We start from the raw sequence: 17,896 nt of genomic DNA, 5'->3' as shown, positions 1-17,896 counted from the left end.
AATCACAACTCATGAGATAATTGAAGCATGAATGTATATGAGAATTTTGTCAAAATCAATCAATGGAAAAGCTTGAGTATGCATTTACAGATGAATCAATCTTATATGAATATAGATAACCACTTCAAATTTTTCCTCTCCTTATTATGATATGAAACCAAGCATATAACCTTTACTTGTAAGCATTTATTATAAACATTCTTGATGCACAAGTATATATCCCTACAAATTTTTAAAAGTATTTTCACATGATATTATTTAATCATATTAGGATGAAAATAATGAATATATAGTTCAAGAATTCTATAAGAGTCCACTTCATCTTATGATTGACATAAGCTTTGAATTGAATAAATAATACATTGAAGGTATAAAAATACAATCAGTCATAACATTCCTTCAATGAACAATTGAAAAAAGTTGGGAAACATATCATTGTCTTTCAAAAAGAATGCTAAAAATTAAAATTAAGTTATGAAATAAAATGCTCATATAAAATATTAATCATATTGATATATATATATATATAATGAATTGCTTATAAAAAAACATAGATCAAAGAACAAAAAATCTAGGTGTATTTTAATGCACAATTTCAAAATTAAAGAATTCTAAATTAATAAATTAATCATAATCTCCTTTACAACATACACTTGTACTCTAATAGCAACAATGTATTTTATGTAAACAATAGAATTCCCTCTCATTACATTAAAGAGAAATGAATTGGTGAACATTATATCTAATTTAGTGATCAACAAAAAAAAACTTCACAACAAAACTGTTCTATACTTATTGACAAAAAATTCATGAAAAATATTTGATGAAGAAGTCAAACAAAGGAATCTTGTATTCAATTCCTTTATACATCAACCGTAGAATCATGCAAATGGAAAATACCTTTCTCTCAGATTTTTGCAAAGAGCAAAGCAAACTCGAGAGCATGTAGATTGTATACTCATATTTTTGTGTGACATTGGTGAACCAAATCTCATATAGATGAAAAATGAAATATGATAATCTCATTCACAATTCATAAGGTTATATTATCAGTTTATAATAACATTGGTCAAGGGGTGGCACCTATTAACAAAAAACATATACCTACCTATCAGTGAGATGACTATTCCACTCCATGATGTGTAACTTATCCTAGGTGTTAGGGTTGATGGCAAGACCTTTGTCAGACCTTTAGTGATTGGAGCTAACTTACACTCTTCTACTTGACCAAAATGTTATGATGAGATACTAGATACCCACCCTGAGCTTGATGTCAAATATCATCACCCAAATAAGGATGAAGTTGAAGTGAGCTTCAAAGGGGATCATTCTCAGGCACTCATTTAATACTACTACTTCGCTTGTGAGATAGACATTTACAAGTCATATGATGTTTTTCCTCTTCATATTTTAAGGACATATTAAAGCTTATATTTTGTATATGCTAGGTTATTTTTTCTCTCAGATTTGTTTACTCAAATATTCATTTACACTACTTACCTTTACTTGAACACTTAGAGATATTTACTATGTACTCCATCGAAGGTCCATGCCGGTACACATATATAAAGAGTTAAATTTATCAATGAAGCCGACACGTGTACATAGTTGGATATCTGTAACTACTACAAGCTTAGTCAAGGAAGTGATTGCATGTTAGTCAACCAATGCTATGCGTGCCTTTACCCCGAGCATTGTTAGAAAATAACTATGTTTTAGATAAGTTTTATCTTTTTTTTTTTGGGTGATCTGGTACAACATAAGCATCATTTATTAACTAATGTTGTTTATAATACAAGTGGGCCAAGGAAAAGATCTTAAAGGTTCCAACTGGCAACATTATAACCTATAAAAATGAGCTTGATGGATTTCAACAAAGTCAAGAAGGTGAAGAGTAACCCAACTATTTAATTATGACCTTAGTTAGTTTGTGAAATTGCTTTATTCTAAGTATTTTTTAAAGTAATCCACCTTATAATGATACAATAATTGATTGGATGCCTCTAATATCTAAGGAAAGGATTGATATTTGGATAGCCTATGTCCCACTTATTAGCATGAAGCATGCTAAGTGACATCTTCTAGATAGGGTAATGCAATGGTTTAGAGGTGTTCAATCATGCCCTATTGAGCCCATAGAACAAACATTCTGTTGTGCAAATAGTGTCATAGAGAGAACATCGATTAGTTGCATTACCACCAAACCTACATTGAGCGATGGAATAATTGATGCACATTTTTAACACTAGTACTTCCACTACAAGGTAATAGGAAAGGGAGAGTTGGCGGCTTATTTGAGGTGATACAAATCATGGGCATCATTGTATTTATTAAAAGCCCCAACCAAACCTCCAAATAGTTTATCATAGATTGACTGGGAAAAGGCTTGTGGTATGATATTCAAACTTCTAGTTTCAATTTGACATACAAATTATTGTATTATAAAATTGATCATTTTTTCTCTATCAACAAGTACCAAGATTAATTTATATAAACCAAAAGTATCGATGAGATATTTATTGGTGGTCACACGAAAACACAAGTTCAATGCAGCATGATGAGATTTGTGGACTTATCATGTAGAGTAAAACACTTAATATATATTGATTGCAATGCTTTTGATATCCTTGATAAATTTAACTTGTATGCACAATAGAATTGTAGAGTTCATGAGTAAAATTAGGCTTCAAGAAGATTGACATCGGATGCTCCATCAAGATATACTTCATTTCTTCCATGAAGATCAAAGTAAGATGCTCCAAGGAGATCCACTGCCCAAATGCTCAGATGCTCTGACATATTATTCTTGAAACATGTAATGCAAATAGGATTGAATAATTATATAGGGCCATCCACAATTATGAAAGGAGGACCCTCAATGATGTGAGGGAAGGCATGTTAGGTGTAGGAGTAGTTATACAAGGATTTAGTGTTTTCAATCTACAATGAGGAACCATTGATGGATATCATCTTGATACTCAATTACAAATGGCATAAGCATAACCATCTTATGGAATGAAAATTCCTACATGAATGTCACCAATAGGCTCGCCATCCCTTATTCAACAAGTTTTTCTCTTCCAACAAACTCAGTCGAATGCAATGGGTGCACAAGAAGAGGAGGAAGAGGTAAGGAGGAGCACCAACTAGACATGAGACCATGTCAAGCACCTACTAGGTACATCCTTGGGAATGATGCCATTGAATGTCATATGAGAGCTTATTTTTTATACTACTATAAGAATTCAAATCTTCTCATCTAATTTTTCCTTTGACTTCAATATAATGTGGTTTAATTTTTTTTTGTCTTGCTTTCATCACATAGTGCAATAGAGTTATAAGGAAATTATTTCATCAGCAATAGTGTATTAGACAGTGAAATTAAGAATAAGAAAATCTCAATAACCGAATAAAAAATATCTTCAATTACATGAAAAAAATAAAAAAGTAGAATTATAACATACAATATGATAAACAATATTTTCCCTACTTAGCCCCTACGAGATCACATGTGCCACATTATCTTTGCATATAATCTTATCAACTATTGATCACAATCCAATGTCCAAACATTCATACAACATTAATATGCATCATTAGAAGGCACCAACATTTCTAACCTAAGATTGAACAATGTCCCACCTATTTTCCTTTTGACTTGTTGTTGTAAGTTCTTATAGAAGGTTAAAGAATCCCTTTTTCACATTCTTAAAACAATACCTCACCATACATAAAAAGGTTCAAGGGAAATCCGATATTGTTGCTTTCAATAAAAAAAATTATTATTTAAGACAAACAAGACATAATATCCCAAAAAAAAAAAAAAAACCCCAAAAAAAAAAAAAAAAAAACTTATTTATCCACTTAAATCTTCATTGAACTTCTCTTATAAGGGAATAATATCCAACCCTCCATCAATTAAAGCTTTCATTTTTTTATTATTTAAAAATTTTATGTAATAAATAAAATAAAAATTAAATTTCATAGAATAAAATTTCACTTTAATAAATTTAGCGCTTCCTTAATTTTATTTTTAATTCATTGATTCTTAATTACATATTTTAATTAAACAAAAATTAACACGCAAAATATTTTTTAAAAAGTAGTTATTAAGCAACATTAATTTTTTTTAATAAAAAAAATAATAATCATCATTAATTTAATCAAATATTACTTTTAACCAAATTCTAACAAACATTTCTTATAATTATTAAATCTCTTAGATCTAATCATGTTTGACAAAAAAGATTCTAAATTATTTTCAACATATGCATTTACAAATTATAATTTAAAAACGAAAGATAAAAACTCAAAGTAGGTTTTTCTATCAAAAACATAAATTGGAAGTGTTTTCAAAAGAAAACACACATTTAATATTCTTTTCGCATTTTATACATACATTTTTTTAAAGAAAACGCCAAACCGTTGACATTTTTGCTCCTTGTATTAACTTTACATAGCGTTCGTTCCTTCTACTTATTTCGGCTTAAAGCCTGCTCATATTTAAAATTTCACCAAATATATTGTATGACCTTGAAATTATTCAGGTGGGATGTTCTGAATTTTCTATTACCAATGATTTTCTTACTGCTTTCTAAATAACTTTTTAGTATAAAAATTTTAATTTAAAATATTTTTAACTAAAAAATATTTTTAAAAAATAATAAAAAAACCGTCTCAAATAAAACCTTAATTGCAAGGACAAAATCTAGGCCATGTCAACAAATTCCAAACATAGCAACATTAAGCTAGCCAAAAACTGAAAAATTAATTCTAAAAATAGAAACAAATGAACTCTAGCAAGGACGAAATATTCTTCCAAGATAAGGCAAAACAAGCAGCATCATAAAACATACCCAATAAGCAGGCAAAAAGCAAGATGTAAGCAATTTGCTTAGAAGGGTAGTTAACTTTGTAGAGATAAAAAAATTAAAAGAAAAAAAAAATGAATATAATTACACAAACCTCCAAGATGAACACCTAACAATTTATTTTCCATACAATCCCCCCAGTATCAGATGACCCCCTTCAACCCCCAGAGACATTCCTGATTTTAGCCTTTCTGTATTTTGTTGAAGAGCTACAACCACATATTGCGACCTAAAAGAAGAAATACAACTAAATTTTATAGTTATTTTCTTTCTTGGCCTCCCCTACAAAAGGGTAATGATAAAATAATAATCAGAAACAAGCTGCCCTCCGGGGAACAAGAGAAGTTTGACTTCCGCTTGGATTTTGGCAGCCGTTGAATGCGTCCAGAGATCAATAACAAAGTGCCATGTCACTTGGGCGCTCGGTACAGTGCTCGGTACAGTACTCGGTATTCGTCCGGATTTTCGGTTTTTTGTCCGGACGTAATAACTTTTCCTTCTCTGATCCCTATATGGAATTAGTGCGAAAATGTAATTTTGATTACCCTGTTGATTTTTTTTTTCTGAGCAGTAAAAGAGCTTTCACACAAAAAAAAAAAAAAAAAAAAGTCTATCCAAAATGTATCACAAAGGTCCATCAATTTGCATAATACATGTACAGACTATTTGCAGCAGCACAAGCGATTGAATTCTCCGATGGATGCCATGCTAGATGGAGTAGTTTTGCCGACAGATCATTAGAATTTCCATTGGCATCAACCCCTGGACATTCAACTGCTGTTGGATACAAATAACCCAAAGATAAAATGGAGGTAATGCAGCCATTGGAGAGAAGATAAAATGAACCTTACCTCTTCTGACAGCACTTGTTAGACGACCTAAAGATCTTGTTGCAGGCTTTGCAGGTGGTGGGACTTGTCTCCTGAATTAGATCATGAAAGACAACGGTGAGGATATGAAGAAGAGAATTAATTAGAGTTTTATTCAATAATCAAAAAGCATTTCTATAGGTTTGGTTGCAAGATTTAATAGAGATTTTGTCAAGATATAGGTTAAATCATACCAAATAATTTTTTGCAAATCTTACAGCTATGTTGTGAAATCCTGGGAGTAGTTGAACTACGAGATTTAAAGGCTTCCACTAATTTCATATCATCACTTCTACTACAAATCTTCTCGCTCACGCTCATTAGTTTTGCTGATTACTTCCCCCAAAAATCTCTCATCACGATTTTCACAAAACTCCAAGACAAATGTTAAACATCAGATTTAATATCTTTTTCATATTTCTAATGAAATCATATATTTCCTTTTTCAAGTGATCATCTCTTGGGAGCGTGCTCATATGAGTCATAGTCTCAATATAACCTCGCTAAAGCATGAATCCTCGACCAACTGTCAGCTGGGGAGATTGAAAGTAGTGAAACTTAGAACTGTAGAATGAGAGACAAAAACTAACCAGATAAATAATTGTAAAAAATAAAAGTTATGAGTTGGAAAAGTTGCATACAAAAACAACAACAACATCAAGCTTTTATCCCACTATGTACGGCCTTTTTTCTCCATTGTCTTGTCAAGAGTCAAATTCTCATTTAAATCTAATAAAAAAAGGTCATTTTAATATTTTCTAACCAAATCTTTTTAGGTCTACCTCTACTTCTCTTAAACCTAAGCCAAATCTAATACATCTACTCTCCTAACTGGGTCATTAAAAGGCTAAAGTTTTATGTGACCAAACCATCCAAGGAGAGTTCTAATCTTATCTGCCACTGGAGCTACTCCAACCTTTCACGTATATGCTCGTTTCACATTCTATCTCTACGAATAAAGCCACTCATCCACATGAGCATCTACATCTCTGCAACACTTAACTTAATTATATGCTTCTCTTTTAATGACCACCACTCTGTGCCATAAAACATTGCAGGTCTCCCTACCATCTATAGAATTTTCACATAAGTTTGAGAGGTATTTTTCTATCATACAATAGACCCGATGCAATCCTCCAATTTAACCATCCAACTTGAATTCTACTAATAATATCCCCATATATTTCACCATCACTCTGGAGAATAAACCTGAGATATCTAAAATGTGAACTGATATTAATGACTTGATAGCCTAAAGTCACAATCCACACCCCCTCCCCCCATTAGATCTATCACTACTAAAATTACACTCTATGTATTCGGTTTTAGATATACTCAAACAAAAACCTTTCGACTCTAAGGTTGACCTTCATAATTCAAGTTTAACTTCAACTCCCACTCTAGTCTTATTAGTAAGAAGAATATCATTAGCAAAAAGCATACACCATGAGAGATCCTCCTACAAATGCATAGTAAAAACATCCATACTAAAGCAAAAATATATGGACTTAAAGCTGATCCTTAATGTAATCCAACTGAAATAGGAAAATGCTTGGTCCAACCTCATTGTGTTTGAACACATGTAATAGCTTATGCATACATATCCTTAATGACTTGAGTATAAGCATTATTAACCCTTTCTTTTCTAAAACTCTCCATAGCACTTCTCTTGGAACTTTATCATAAACTTTCTCTAAATCAATAAATATCATATATATATCCTCTTTATTCTCCCTAAACTTCTCCATCAAAACTCTTAATAAATGTATAGCTTCCACAATAGACCTACCCGACATGAATTCAAATTAATTTTGAGAAACATTAATATCACATCGTAACTTATGCTCAATAACTCCTTCCAAAGTTATAAAGTATGACACATTAACTTAATCCCTCTATAATCCGCATACTCTTATGCATCACCTTCATTCTTAAAAATAGGAATCAATAAACTCATTCTCCACGCATCTTTTAGTTTTCAAAATAATATAGAAAAGTTTTGTAAGCCAAGAAATTCCTTCATCTCCTAAGCATTTTCACACCTCTATTGGAATATCATAAGGTCTAATAGCTTTTCCACATTTCATTTTCTTCAAAATCTCTCTAACTTAGGTTTTACTAATACATCGATAAAAACAAAAAAAAAATTATTTTCATTTAGGGTGTGGGTGCTAAGATCACTAAAATAAATCATATTCTCATAATCTTAATTGATTCAACTTTTCAAAGCATAATGAATTGTTCCAAGATTAAACTTTTTACTTCGCAAAGAAAAAGATTCTCATACAACTTTGCAAACTAATCAAAATTTAAAACGTAACAGGAACCTCAAGAAACTAATTTTCTCTAAGGGACTCGAGAATTCTTTTAACCCCTGAAACTCAAAACCGGGACAACTCAATGCATATTGCACAAACCCAACTTTCATGAGTCACAAATCTCCAACGAACTAATAAAATTTAAGAAACATAACTACATACAAAATATTATAAATGTCATCGGAGACAAACAAAATGAAATTTATTGATCCCACAAATTAATAAAATAAATAGTTGCATGGCCAAGAATGTTATAAGAATATTGTGGGCTTCGAAAATTCGCTCCCTGACCTCTCCGCGCCCCCTTTTCTTTTTCGTGTTCAGGTTGCCGAGAAGAGTTTTAACGAGTAAGTTCCAAAGTAAATTTTCAGAAGTCGGATTGCGTTTTGAATAAGGAATTAACTAGAGATTTCTCCCTCATTTTGTGAGGACTTTATAATCTGAGTTCAGGTTTCCTATAGGTGCAAGCCTCTATAGCTAATTACCCATCGCGATAACGAGAGAGAACTTTCGGTTAAAGCTAGTCGTCGAATAGATACATAGTATCCAACATATAGTAGCACCAAGATTTGACATTTAAAAATTGAAATTTATATCACAATGCACTTAAAGCGGATGGTGAGGGAAATGATGATGAACACAATCAAGATTTCATGATTCCATCACCCCAAGCTATCATAGTCCCTAGTCCACTTAGTCAGAGGAGTTAGTCAACCCAAACTAACCGAAGAATCCTTATCGATAGCCATGGGTTGTTTCTTTCAAGAGTACCTTGTAGACTTGAAGTGAATGTTTGTTTAAGTGGACAAATTTGAATCCACCTTAACTAATAGAGGGCTTTGTTCCCTCTCAGTCATAACCTATTGATTCATTACAAGATGATTTATAGTCATTGGGGAACATACTGGGATTTAATCATGGCCGTAATTTAATAGTGTCATTTAGCGACAATATCACCTAGTTAGATGGTCCCAGTCATAACCGTTTACCCGCAGTGTCATTTGACAGCAAAACCACCGGTTAGAAGACACGTGTCATGTCCTTACTGGTAAGAGATGATTTAAAAATAAATCCTAGTGATATTCTCAACTAAACATTCGCTCTTTGTTAGCTGAAGTGATTGTCAAGCTTGTCCATCTTGACAAACTGTTGCAAAGTATTGATTGGCATTTTTCTTTAAGTATTTTGTCGTTTTATTTCAATTTTAAACATTAATATCGTTCATGAATAAGTTAAAGTCAATTGAATATATTTTATGGAAATTTGGAGGAATTTTGAATGTTTGGGGTCCCCTCTGATTATCATTTTCTATCAACATGGCCATAATTGGGATTTTGGGTAATTTTGCTTTATTAATCGAACCTTGTCGACTCTCTCTATCTTTTGATAGAGGATCGGGTCCTTCGTCAGCTTCAGGCATTTATTAATGAATATTTCTTGTAATAGACATTGAAAACTTAATATGAACGTATAAAACAAATACTCTGGTCGGCCCTACGATGGTGTTGACCCTCATGTCATACCCAAAGGGACCAAAAGGAGAAGAAAGAAAAATAGAAATCCCGCATACATACCGCATACCTGTTGGATCCTCAAAATCTTGCCGAAATGGTGCCGATTCGGCACAGTTCGCATCGCTTCCCCCGAATCCCGCAACGATAGCCTAGATTGCTGATTTTTTACGCCTTTAAAAGCCAACCGAGCGAACAACATTCGCTGGTCTTCCCGTGCTCGATCTCCACTGCCGAGCTCTTCTCCTCTCCCGATCTTCTCTGCTCTCCAAGCCCGTCACTAGAGCCTCCGACCCTCCTTCGATCAAAAAATCCGACCCCTACACCTCCTTCAGCCCAAACCGAGAGAGTGAGATCCAGAGAGAAAGAGAGAGGGAAGGAAGAAACCGACCGGCATCCCTGGAACCGAATCCCTGCTGCCGACCGTCCCTCTCTTGCCCGATTCCTTCCCACGCCTCTTCTATCCGCCTCCTTTCTATCGGATTAGGAGGAACGACATTTTGATCGGAAGCAACCGAGAGCTCGGTTGCTATGAAGGTAAAATTCTCCCATTCGCGCGCTTCCTTGGCCAAATCCCGTCAATGGGACGAACCAGAGGAGGGAGAGAGCTTTTATTTCTTTTTATTATTAAACATTATTAATTATAATTAGGATTCACTAATTATAATTAATCATGTTTTATATTTATAATTAATAGTTATTTGTAATTAATTATTAATTATAATTAAATATTGATTAGTTATAATTATTAATTATAATTAATTATAATTACAATCAATTAATCATAATTAATTAGTAGTAATTAATTATTAATTATAATTAAATTATTTAGATATGAGTAATTATGATATGAAGTAATTATTATAGTTAATTTTTTATATAATTAATTTTTAAATTAATTACCTATAATTAATTACAATTAATTAAAATTAAATCATTATAAATTATAATTAATTATTAATTATAATTAATTATGATTATTTGCTCTTCCCTCAATCCACATGCCAACATCTACAACCCCGCGAAGGTATACATTTTCCAAACTCAGATTGTCCCTTCGTTGTATGCGGCGGACCGAAAAACCGCCTATACATGCCTTTATTGCGCGTGGTGGGATGGGACCCCGGTCCGACGCCTACGATAAGGCGGGCAATCGCCTAAACTCTACTTCGGCATTCGTGGCGCACCGAAAAACCGCCTATACACGCCTTTATTGCGCGTGGTGGGATGGGACCCCGGTGCAGCACCTACGGCGAGGCGGGTTCACTTATAAGTACCCACGAGCGGGGGGAAAGAAAATTGTATTTTTTAAATATGTACCATCAAAGACCCCATACACCCCTTTATTGCGCGTGGTGGGAGGAACAAAAAAAAATCACGGCCGCAGTGTCCTCGTCCGAGGACACCTACCATACACACCTTTATTGCGCGTGGTGGGAAAGGTCCAGTTTCCTGTAGTTTTCCCCTAAACGGAGGAGACGCTGGGAGGCTGCCGAAATTTCGGGTGAAATCGTACCTGGACCTAATTGAACTGAAAAAATAATGGTGGACTCGAACTTGTGAACTTTGATGCAATAAATTCAATTCTAAATGAATCCAAACTTAAATAAATCATAAGAATTAGAATTGGAGAAAGACTCAAAATTTGAATCAAGTGAACATAATTTGAACTCCAAAGCAAGGACTTGGGCAAGTGAACTTGTAGACTCGATTTGGACTCAAGCAAAACTCAACTTGAACTTGAATTGATATGAACTAAATGGAGCTTGCAATTTGAATAGTAGGGGACATAGAACTTGAACTCACATAAGTTGAACAAAGAACTAGAACTTGAACTCATCTTGGATATGAAACAGAGCTTGCAATTTGACTATAAAGACCCGGACTTCAAATGATAAATAAATCAAACAAAAAGAGTAAAAAATGCCTATTCAAGACTTTGAATTGTCCAAATGAAACATCAAATACAACTTCTTTGCATGTATCAATTGACAAAGTTAAAGGAAGATCTATACAAGTCACAAATCATCCTCAAAAAGATGGTAGAAAGACTTGTAACATTTCACATGACCATCTACAATCAATCAACAATGGTTGTAGAGAATGTGATGATATGCCAAACTCTTGCAAGCATAATTCACTCACAAGACAATCAAGATAGGTTTTCCAAGTGACAAAAATTGAAAAGCATATGCAATCAATTGCAAGAGACCATCAAAGGTGCAAGTTTATCATGCAAACTTCAATCTATTCCCAAGGAAGCTGAAATATTTGTAATGCTAAAGATGATTCATACACAGTAATAGAATTGCAAGGTGAATGAATATGAGCGAATACAATAGTGCTTATGTCATCAATGACAGTTCAATGTCCAGAAACTACATTGATAAGAAGCTCGTGACAAAATACTCATACGACACATAGTAAGATAGTGGTAAGTAAAAGTATCTGCTTCCTGTAGGAGGGGAATTCAACATGCAACGCTGCAGAACCTTTTGGCTTGTACATAGTCATTATGAAACTTACAAATGCTCATATTAGTTAAGTGGTGAGTCTATATGAATAAGGCTGAATGTCTTACAAAGGGAACCATCAGTGGATGCGACCTTGGTTCATATAAAAAAGATAGTAATTCACCAAAGGAAGAATATTTGAGAAGAATATTAATGGATATGACTTGTTCGTAGTCAACATCAAGATACAAATAAGTACATTGATCCGCAAGCAATCAAGAATAAAAGATCTGCAATACATACAAGTCCTCTACGAATACAAATGTATGTATAACATCCACCCCTGTGTAGATACATAAAGCTACAGTAAATGCAGTATCATGTAGTCAAACTTCAGTCTAAGAATGAATACATCTATCTCCAGCAGTAGTTGATGTATTGTGAAGACCAAAAATTACAGCAGAATGCATAAAAGAATACAAGTTCCTACGAGCTTCTACAACCCCAAAGCAGGAGACTCGTTAGTGCACTACGATCACCGCAGAAAGCAACAAGTAGTGCACGACAGTCCACCTGTACAAAGCAGTGAGTAACTCTATTCAGAAGCTTCTACGCCACGCCACCGATCCGCACCATTCATACAAGCGGACAGAGGGCGTCTACAAATACTTTCAACATACCCCTGCAACGTACACTATAAATTGTATACACATAGGTGCACTAAAGGGGAAAATATAATCTCGACCCGCATGGACCCCGGCGAGCGTGTTATTGGTACACACGTGACGTCTAAGGATGCTGCGCGGGTTATCAAATTTTAAATCTGATTATCCTTAGAAGGTATAAAGGAGTAGATAGGGTATAATTATAAAATGCCTCCAAACACCCGCATGGGCCCCGGCGAGAATGTTATTGTTACACATGTGACGTCTAGGGATGCTGCGCGGGTCAATAAGTGAATTTAAGTTCGAACTCGATCATTCTAACGATCAAATAGAAGTAGACAGAGTTCGAACCTTCAAACAAATACCTGGTTGTGGCGACAGTGTATTTATTTTAATACATTCATATTAGGCCTTCAAGGCTTATAATCAAGAGAATTCACTAACAAGGCATAAAGCCTACGCAAAACCTGATCCTCTGTCGACAACTAGATAGAGTCGACAAGGTTCAAGCTACTAATGAAAATGCCCCCAAACACCCCGATGATGGCCGTGTTGAATGTTTATTTCAACGGAGGGGTTTCACAAATACTTTCAAAAATGCCTCCCAAAAGTCCATTTCAAATATTCCAAAGCTCCACCCAAAATACCATAAAAATCCAAAACTCCACGAAAATCCCAAAAATATTTAAAATTAAAATAAATCCATCAAACTACTTAAAGCAAAATCCATCCACCCTCCGCAACAGTTTGCCGAGGGTGAACAATTAAAATTTACTTCAGCTCACAAAAGAGCCAAATGCCTAGTCAAAAATATCACTAGGAATCCAATTCTCAAGAATAGTCTCCTGCCAGAAGGACGCAGTACGTGTCCTCCTAACGGCAGTTTTGCCGCCAAATGACACTGCAGGTAAATGGTTAATGACCGGGGCCCTCTGAACCGAGTGGTTTTCCCGCCAAATGGCAACCACGAAATACCGGTAATGGCCAGCATCAATACGTTCCTTAATGACATTAAATCCTTGAGATATGAATCAATAAGATATAATTGACAGGGCACAAAGCCCTCTGTAACCTAAGCTGGATTCAAATTTGTCCCTTAGACAAATATCCAACTCAGGTCTACAAGGTCCCTTGGACGAAGCAACCCATGGCTGCCGACAAGGATCCTTCTGTCAGGTTGGGTCGACTACCTCCTATGACTAAGTAGACCAGGGACCACGATGGCCCGGGACAACGGAACCATGGGATCTTGATCGGGGTCTATCATCCATTCCCACCATCCGCTTTAAGTGCAAGATGGTGTAATTTCTATTTTAAATATCAAACTCCATCAAATATCCAGACTTTCCAAATTCCATACACATGCTGCTACTATATACTAGATAACACGTATTCTCTACGTATCATTGATGACTAGCCTTAATCGAAAGTTCTCTCTCGTCATCGGGAGGGGTAATTAACTATAGGGGCTTGCGGCCTATAGGAAACCAGAAACTCAAATCATAAAGTTCTCACAAAATGAGGGCGAAATCTCTGGGTAGTGTCTTATCTACAAACCATCTGCTTTTAAAATTTACCTCGGAAACTTATTCAGTTAAAACTCCTCGTCGAATAAAAAGAAAAGCGAGCAGAAGGCCGTGGCCGAATTTTCGGAGCCCACAGATTTCTGGCGACCCGCTGGGGATTGGTTTCTCTTTCCATTTGGCTAGCGTCTCAGTATTATAGTAGCCATCCATATTGATCTGTACTTAAAATTTTAAGTATCCTAAGAATGATTGTTCAAAAAAAAATCCTTTGAGAATAACGTATTTGAGTATTTTAAATTTATATTTATTTGAATTGCTCGCTAATGTTATCTTCTCATATTTTTGTGTTATGTGCAAGTCTCTGCATTTTGAAAGTGCGGGTGATGGCATCAGATTCTGATTACTAACCATTGCCTTTCATTTATGCAGATGGATCTACAAAACACGCCGATGAACTTCCAGCTAGGACGAGGAAACCAGGATTCAACCTGGCTAATGCTGTCATTGAAACCGAAAACACTGGAGCTACCATCCAATTTGGTAGTGTTATTTCCCTGCTGTCGTTGCAGGAGCTTCCGAGGCTCCTACTCGTCGCACGCATTTGCCGGCGCAGCGACCCGCTACTGAAGCTGTCACCCGCTGTGCATCTCAGCACAACGACCTGTTGCTGAAAATACTCGTGATAAGAGTTTCTATATTCGGAGAGCTATCATAGCCGTGAGGACCTTTACTACCCAGAAGAATTTGTGAGTGGTGGAAGAGTCTCCGTAGTGACTTCCAACACCACTACTTTGTCAACTAGTGTTATCTACACCTGGAAAGTATAATGCTGAAGCCTCTCTCATATGGAGGAAGGCCTACAAGGAGGCAGAGAAGAAAGATGAACGCTGAACTTCGAACTCAGCAGAAACAACTCCCTGTCCACCCTTCAAACCTGCCTGTCCAGGAACCTGAAGCCAATGTTCCTACCCGGAACAAGTTTTCTAATTTAAAATGGGTGAAAGAAAAATAGCTCCACTGGTGAGTTGAAGAAGTATTCTGGGAGCAACGACGTGAGGCCCCAGCCCTCTAAGAAGAAAGAGCCTGAAACTCTATCCGCTCGCCTATAACAGAGTATTGAAGACAATAAAGGATAAAGGTCTGAAGAAGAAGTCTAACGACCTTTTAGTGATCGAGACCAGAAGAACGCCGGCCAAAGGAGCGTCTGTCCTTTGTTGCAGAAGAAGAGAAAGAAAGCAAATCCCACGCAGTGAACATCGAGAGCATGACACCTGAACCATATGTTCAGGGATCCGCTGCCGAAAGGTCCCGGTGGAAAGGAAAGCAAGTATGGAGACCAAAAGCCTCAAAGAAATAAGGAAGAAAGGAAAGAAAGGAAAAGAAAGAAGAGTTGATCTGGGCGTGACATCCGTTGTGCTTTCCCGGAGATCCGCCCCCGTCAACAAACAACGTTAGAAGTGAGCTCCAAAAAGGACACATAATGACACTCTCCAGATGGTAGACACCTTGAGAATCCTCCAGGGGATCCCGTCGCCTTCCATCCCCTCCAAAAGAAGAGACTAACTTCGACCGCAGCCCACTGATCGAAGAAGTCCCTTGCCTAATCAAGAACCGGAAATCCAATGGTGTCGTCGCTCGGAGATCCGGATACTAGAAAAGAAGGAAACATGGAAGGGGAGACAATATTGAAGAAGAAGAATACATTGAAGGGGAAGAAAATATTGATGAATTTATGGAGGAAAATCTAGAAAGAAGAAATACAAGAATAAATAACACTCTGGACATGGAAGTTGTCTATATGGTGCACATACAGTCATTGATGATGGCACCAATTATGATGATAGATGAAGATGAAGAGCGTTGGCAACCGCCACCCAGGCAAGTATACCGTCGTCGTCGTAGAGAGGGGTCCACTGGTAGAGGTGGTCATTCCCAAGAAGAAGAAGTAGAAAAAGTAGATGATAATCATTCTGATACTGAAAATGTCACTCGCTGAAAATGCGGCGACAAATGAGGCGCAGATGAGAGCCAAAGATAGAGAAATCTCTCATTTATAGGCTATAGCATCAGACTGTTGAAAGACTTCAAGTTTTTATGGCCCAATTTGTTAGAGTGTGTAGTTACAAAAGTCTATTTCTTGACCTTTGAGTCTTTGCACATTGGAAAAGGAGATATCTCTCTAGCTTTTGAAAGACAACCTGCATATGCTTTGAAAAAGAAATCCTTGTATTCTTTAGCACAAAATAACATTTGAATTGAATAATTTTAAATATTTATTTGGGGATCTCGGCACGCAGCGCGATGTCGTCGCCGAATAAATATTTAAAATGCCCCCAGTCTGATGGGACATTTTAGAATGGAGTAAATTTGGAGTTTAAGATTTTAAATATTTATTTGGGGATCTCGACGTATAGCACGATGTCGACCCAAATGAATATGTAAAATGCCCCTCGTCTCACAGGGACATTTCGAATTGGCTTTGTATCTTTGAGATTTTAAATATTTATTCAGGGATTGTGGGCTCCGAAAATTCGGCCCCGGCCTCCTCCTCGCTTTTTCTTATTCGGCGAGGGAGTTTTAACGAACTAAAGTTCCGGGGTAAAATTTTGGAAGGCAGATGGGTTTGTAGATAAGACACTACCTCAGAGATTTCGCCCTCATTTTATGAGGACTTTAATGACCTGAGTTCTGGTTTCCCTAAGGCGCAAGCCCCTATAGTTAATTACCCCTCCCGGATCACAGATGGAGAACTTTCGATTAGGCTAGTCATCGATCAGATACGTATAGAAATACGTGTTATCTGGCATATAGTAGCATCAATGAGTATGGATTTGAAAACTGGATTTAGATTTGAGAATTTGAAAGGTTTGAATATTGGGAATTGAAGAATTAGGTTTTTGGATTTTTGGTTGAAATATTAGATATTTAAAAATAGAAATTTGCACCATCTTGCACTTAAGCGGATGGTGGGGAATGGATGATGAGGCCCGATCAAGATCCCATGGTTTCCGTCGTCCCGGCCATCGTGATCCCTGGTCTACTTAGTTAAGAGGAAGGTAGTCGACCAACCTGACAGAAGGATCCTTGTCCAGCAGCCATGGGTTGCTTCGTCCAAGGGGACCTTGTAGACCGGGGTTGGATGTTTTGCTTAAGGGGACAAATTTGAATCCACCTTAGCTTACAGAGGGCTTTGTGCCCTATCATCATATCCTATTGATTCATATCTCAAGGATTTGATGCCAATAAGGAGCGTATTGGTCGTGGCCATAACGCTATCTGTGGTGCCATTTGGTGGCAAAACCACTCGGTTCAGAGGGCCCCGGTCATCGTAACCGTTTATCCTGCGGTGGCCTTTTGGCGGCAGACCGCCGGTTAGAGGACAACGTTACCACGTCTTTACTAGCAGGAGATTATTTGAGAATGGACCTAGTGATATTTCGACTAGGCATTTTGGCTCTTTGTTGAGCTAGAGTTTATTTGAATTTGTCCGCCTCGGCAAACTGTTGCGGAGGGTGGATGGTATTTGCTTTTAAGCATTGATGGATTATTTCATTTTAAATATTTTTTGGATTTTGGGGCTTGTAGAGTTTGGATTCTGGTAGACATTTGAATGGAATTTGAGATATTTTGTGGAACCCCTCCGGTTGAGATCTGCATTCAACACGGCCATCATCGGGGTGTTT

The 17,896-nt window shown here is 36.2% G+C and overlaps 1 protein-coding gene across 1 annotated transcript in view; it reads right to left on the bottom strand.

The window, feature by feature from the left end:
- Positions 1 to 4,790: 4,790 nt before the first annotated feature.
- The window catches only part of LOC110116397 (serine/threonine protein phosphatase 2A 55 kDa regulatory subunit B beta isoform), a 63,966-nt gene continuing 50,860 nt past the window's right edge, over positions 4,791 to 17,896 (bottom strand). The window contains exons 8-10 of the mRNA XM_020849940.2: positions 5,723 to 5,793; positions 5,525 to 5,648; positions 4,791 to 5,379 (exon numbers count right to left, since the gene is read on the bottom strand). Coding sequence (XP_020705599.1) covers positions 5,154 to 5,379; positions 5,525 to 5,648; positions 5,723 to 5,793 — 421 coding nt within the window. The 3' untranslated portion in view covers positions 4,791 to 5,153. The remainder of the gene's footprint in view (positions 5,380 to 5,524; positions 5,649 to 5,722; positions 5,794 to 17,896) is intronic.

Source organism: Dendrobium catenatum, unplaced genomic scaffold, assembly GCF_001605985.2.
Source record: "Dendrobium catenatum unplaced genomic scaffold, ASM160598v2 original_scaffold_52041, whole genome shotgun sequence".
In the NCBI taxonomy this organism is placed as follows: domain Eukaryota; kingdom Viridiplantae; phylum Streptophyta; class Magnoliopsida; order Asparagales; family Orchidaceae; genus Dendrobium; species Dendrobium catenatum.
This window is presented reverse-complemented; position numbering and strand designations above follow the sequence as displayed.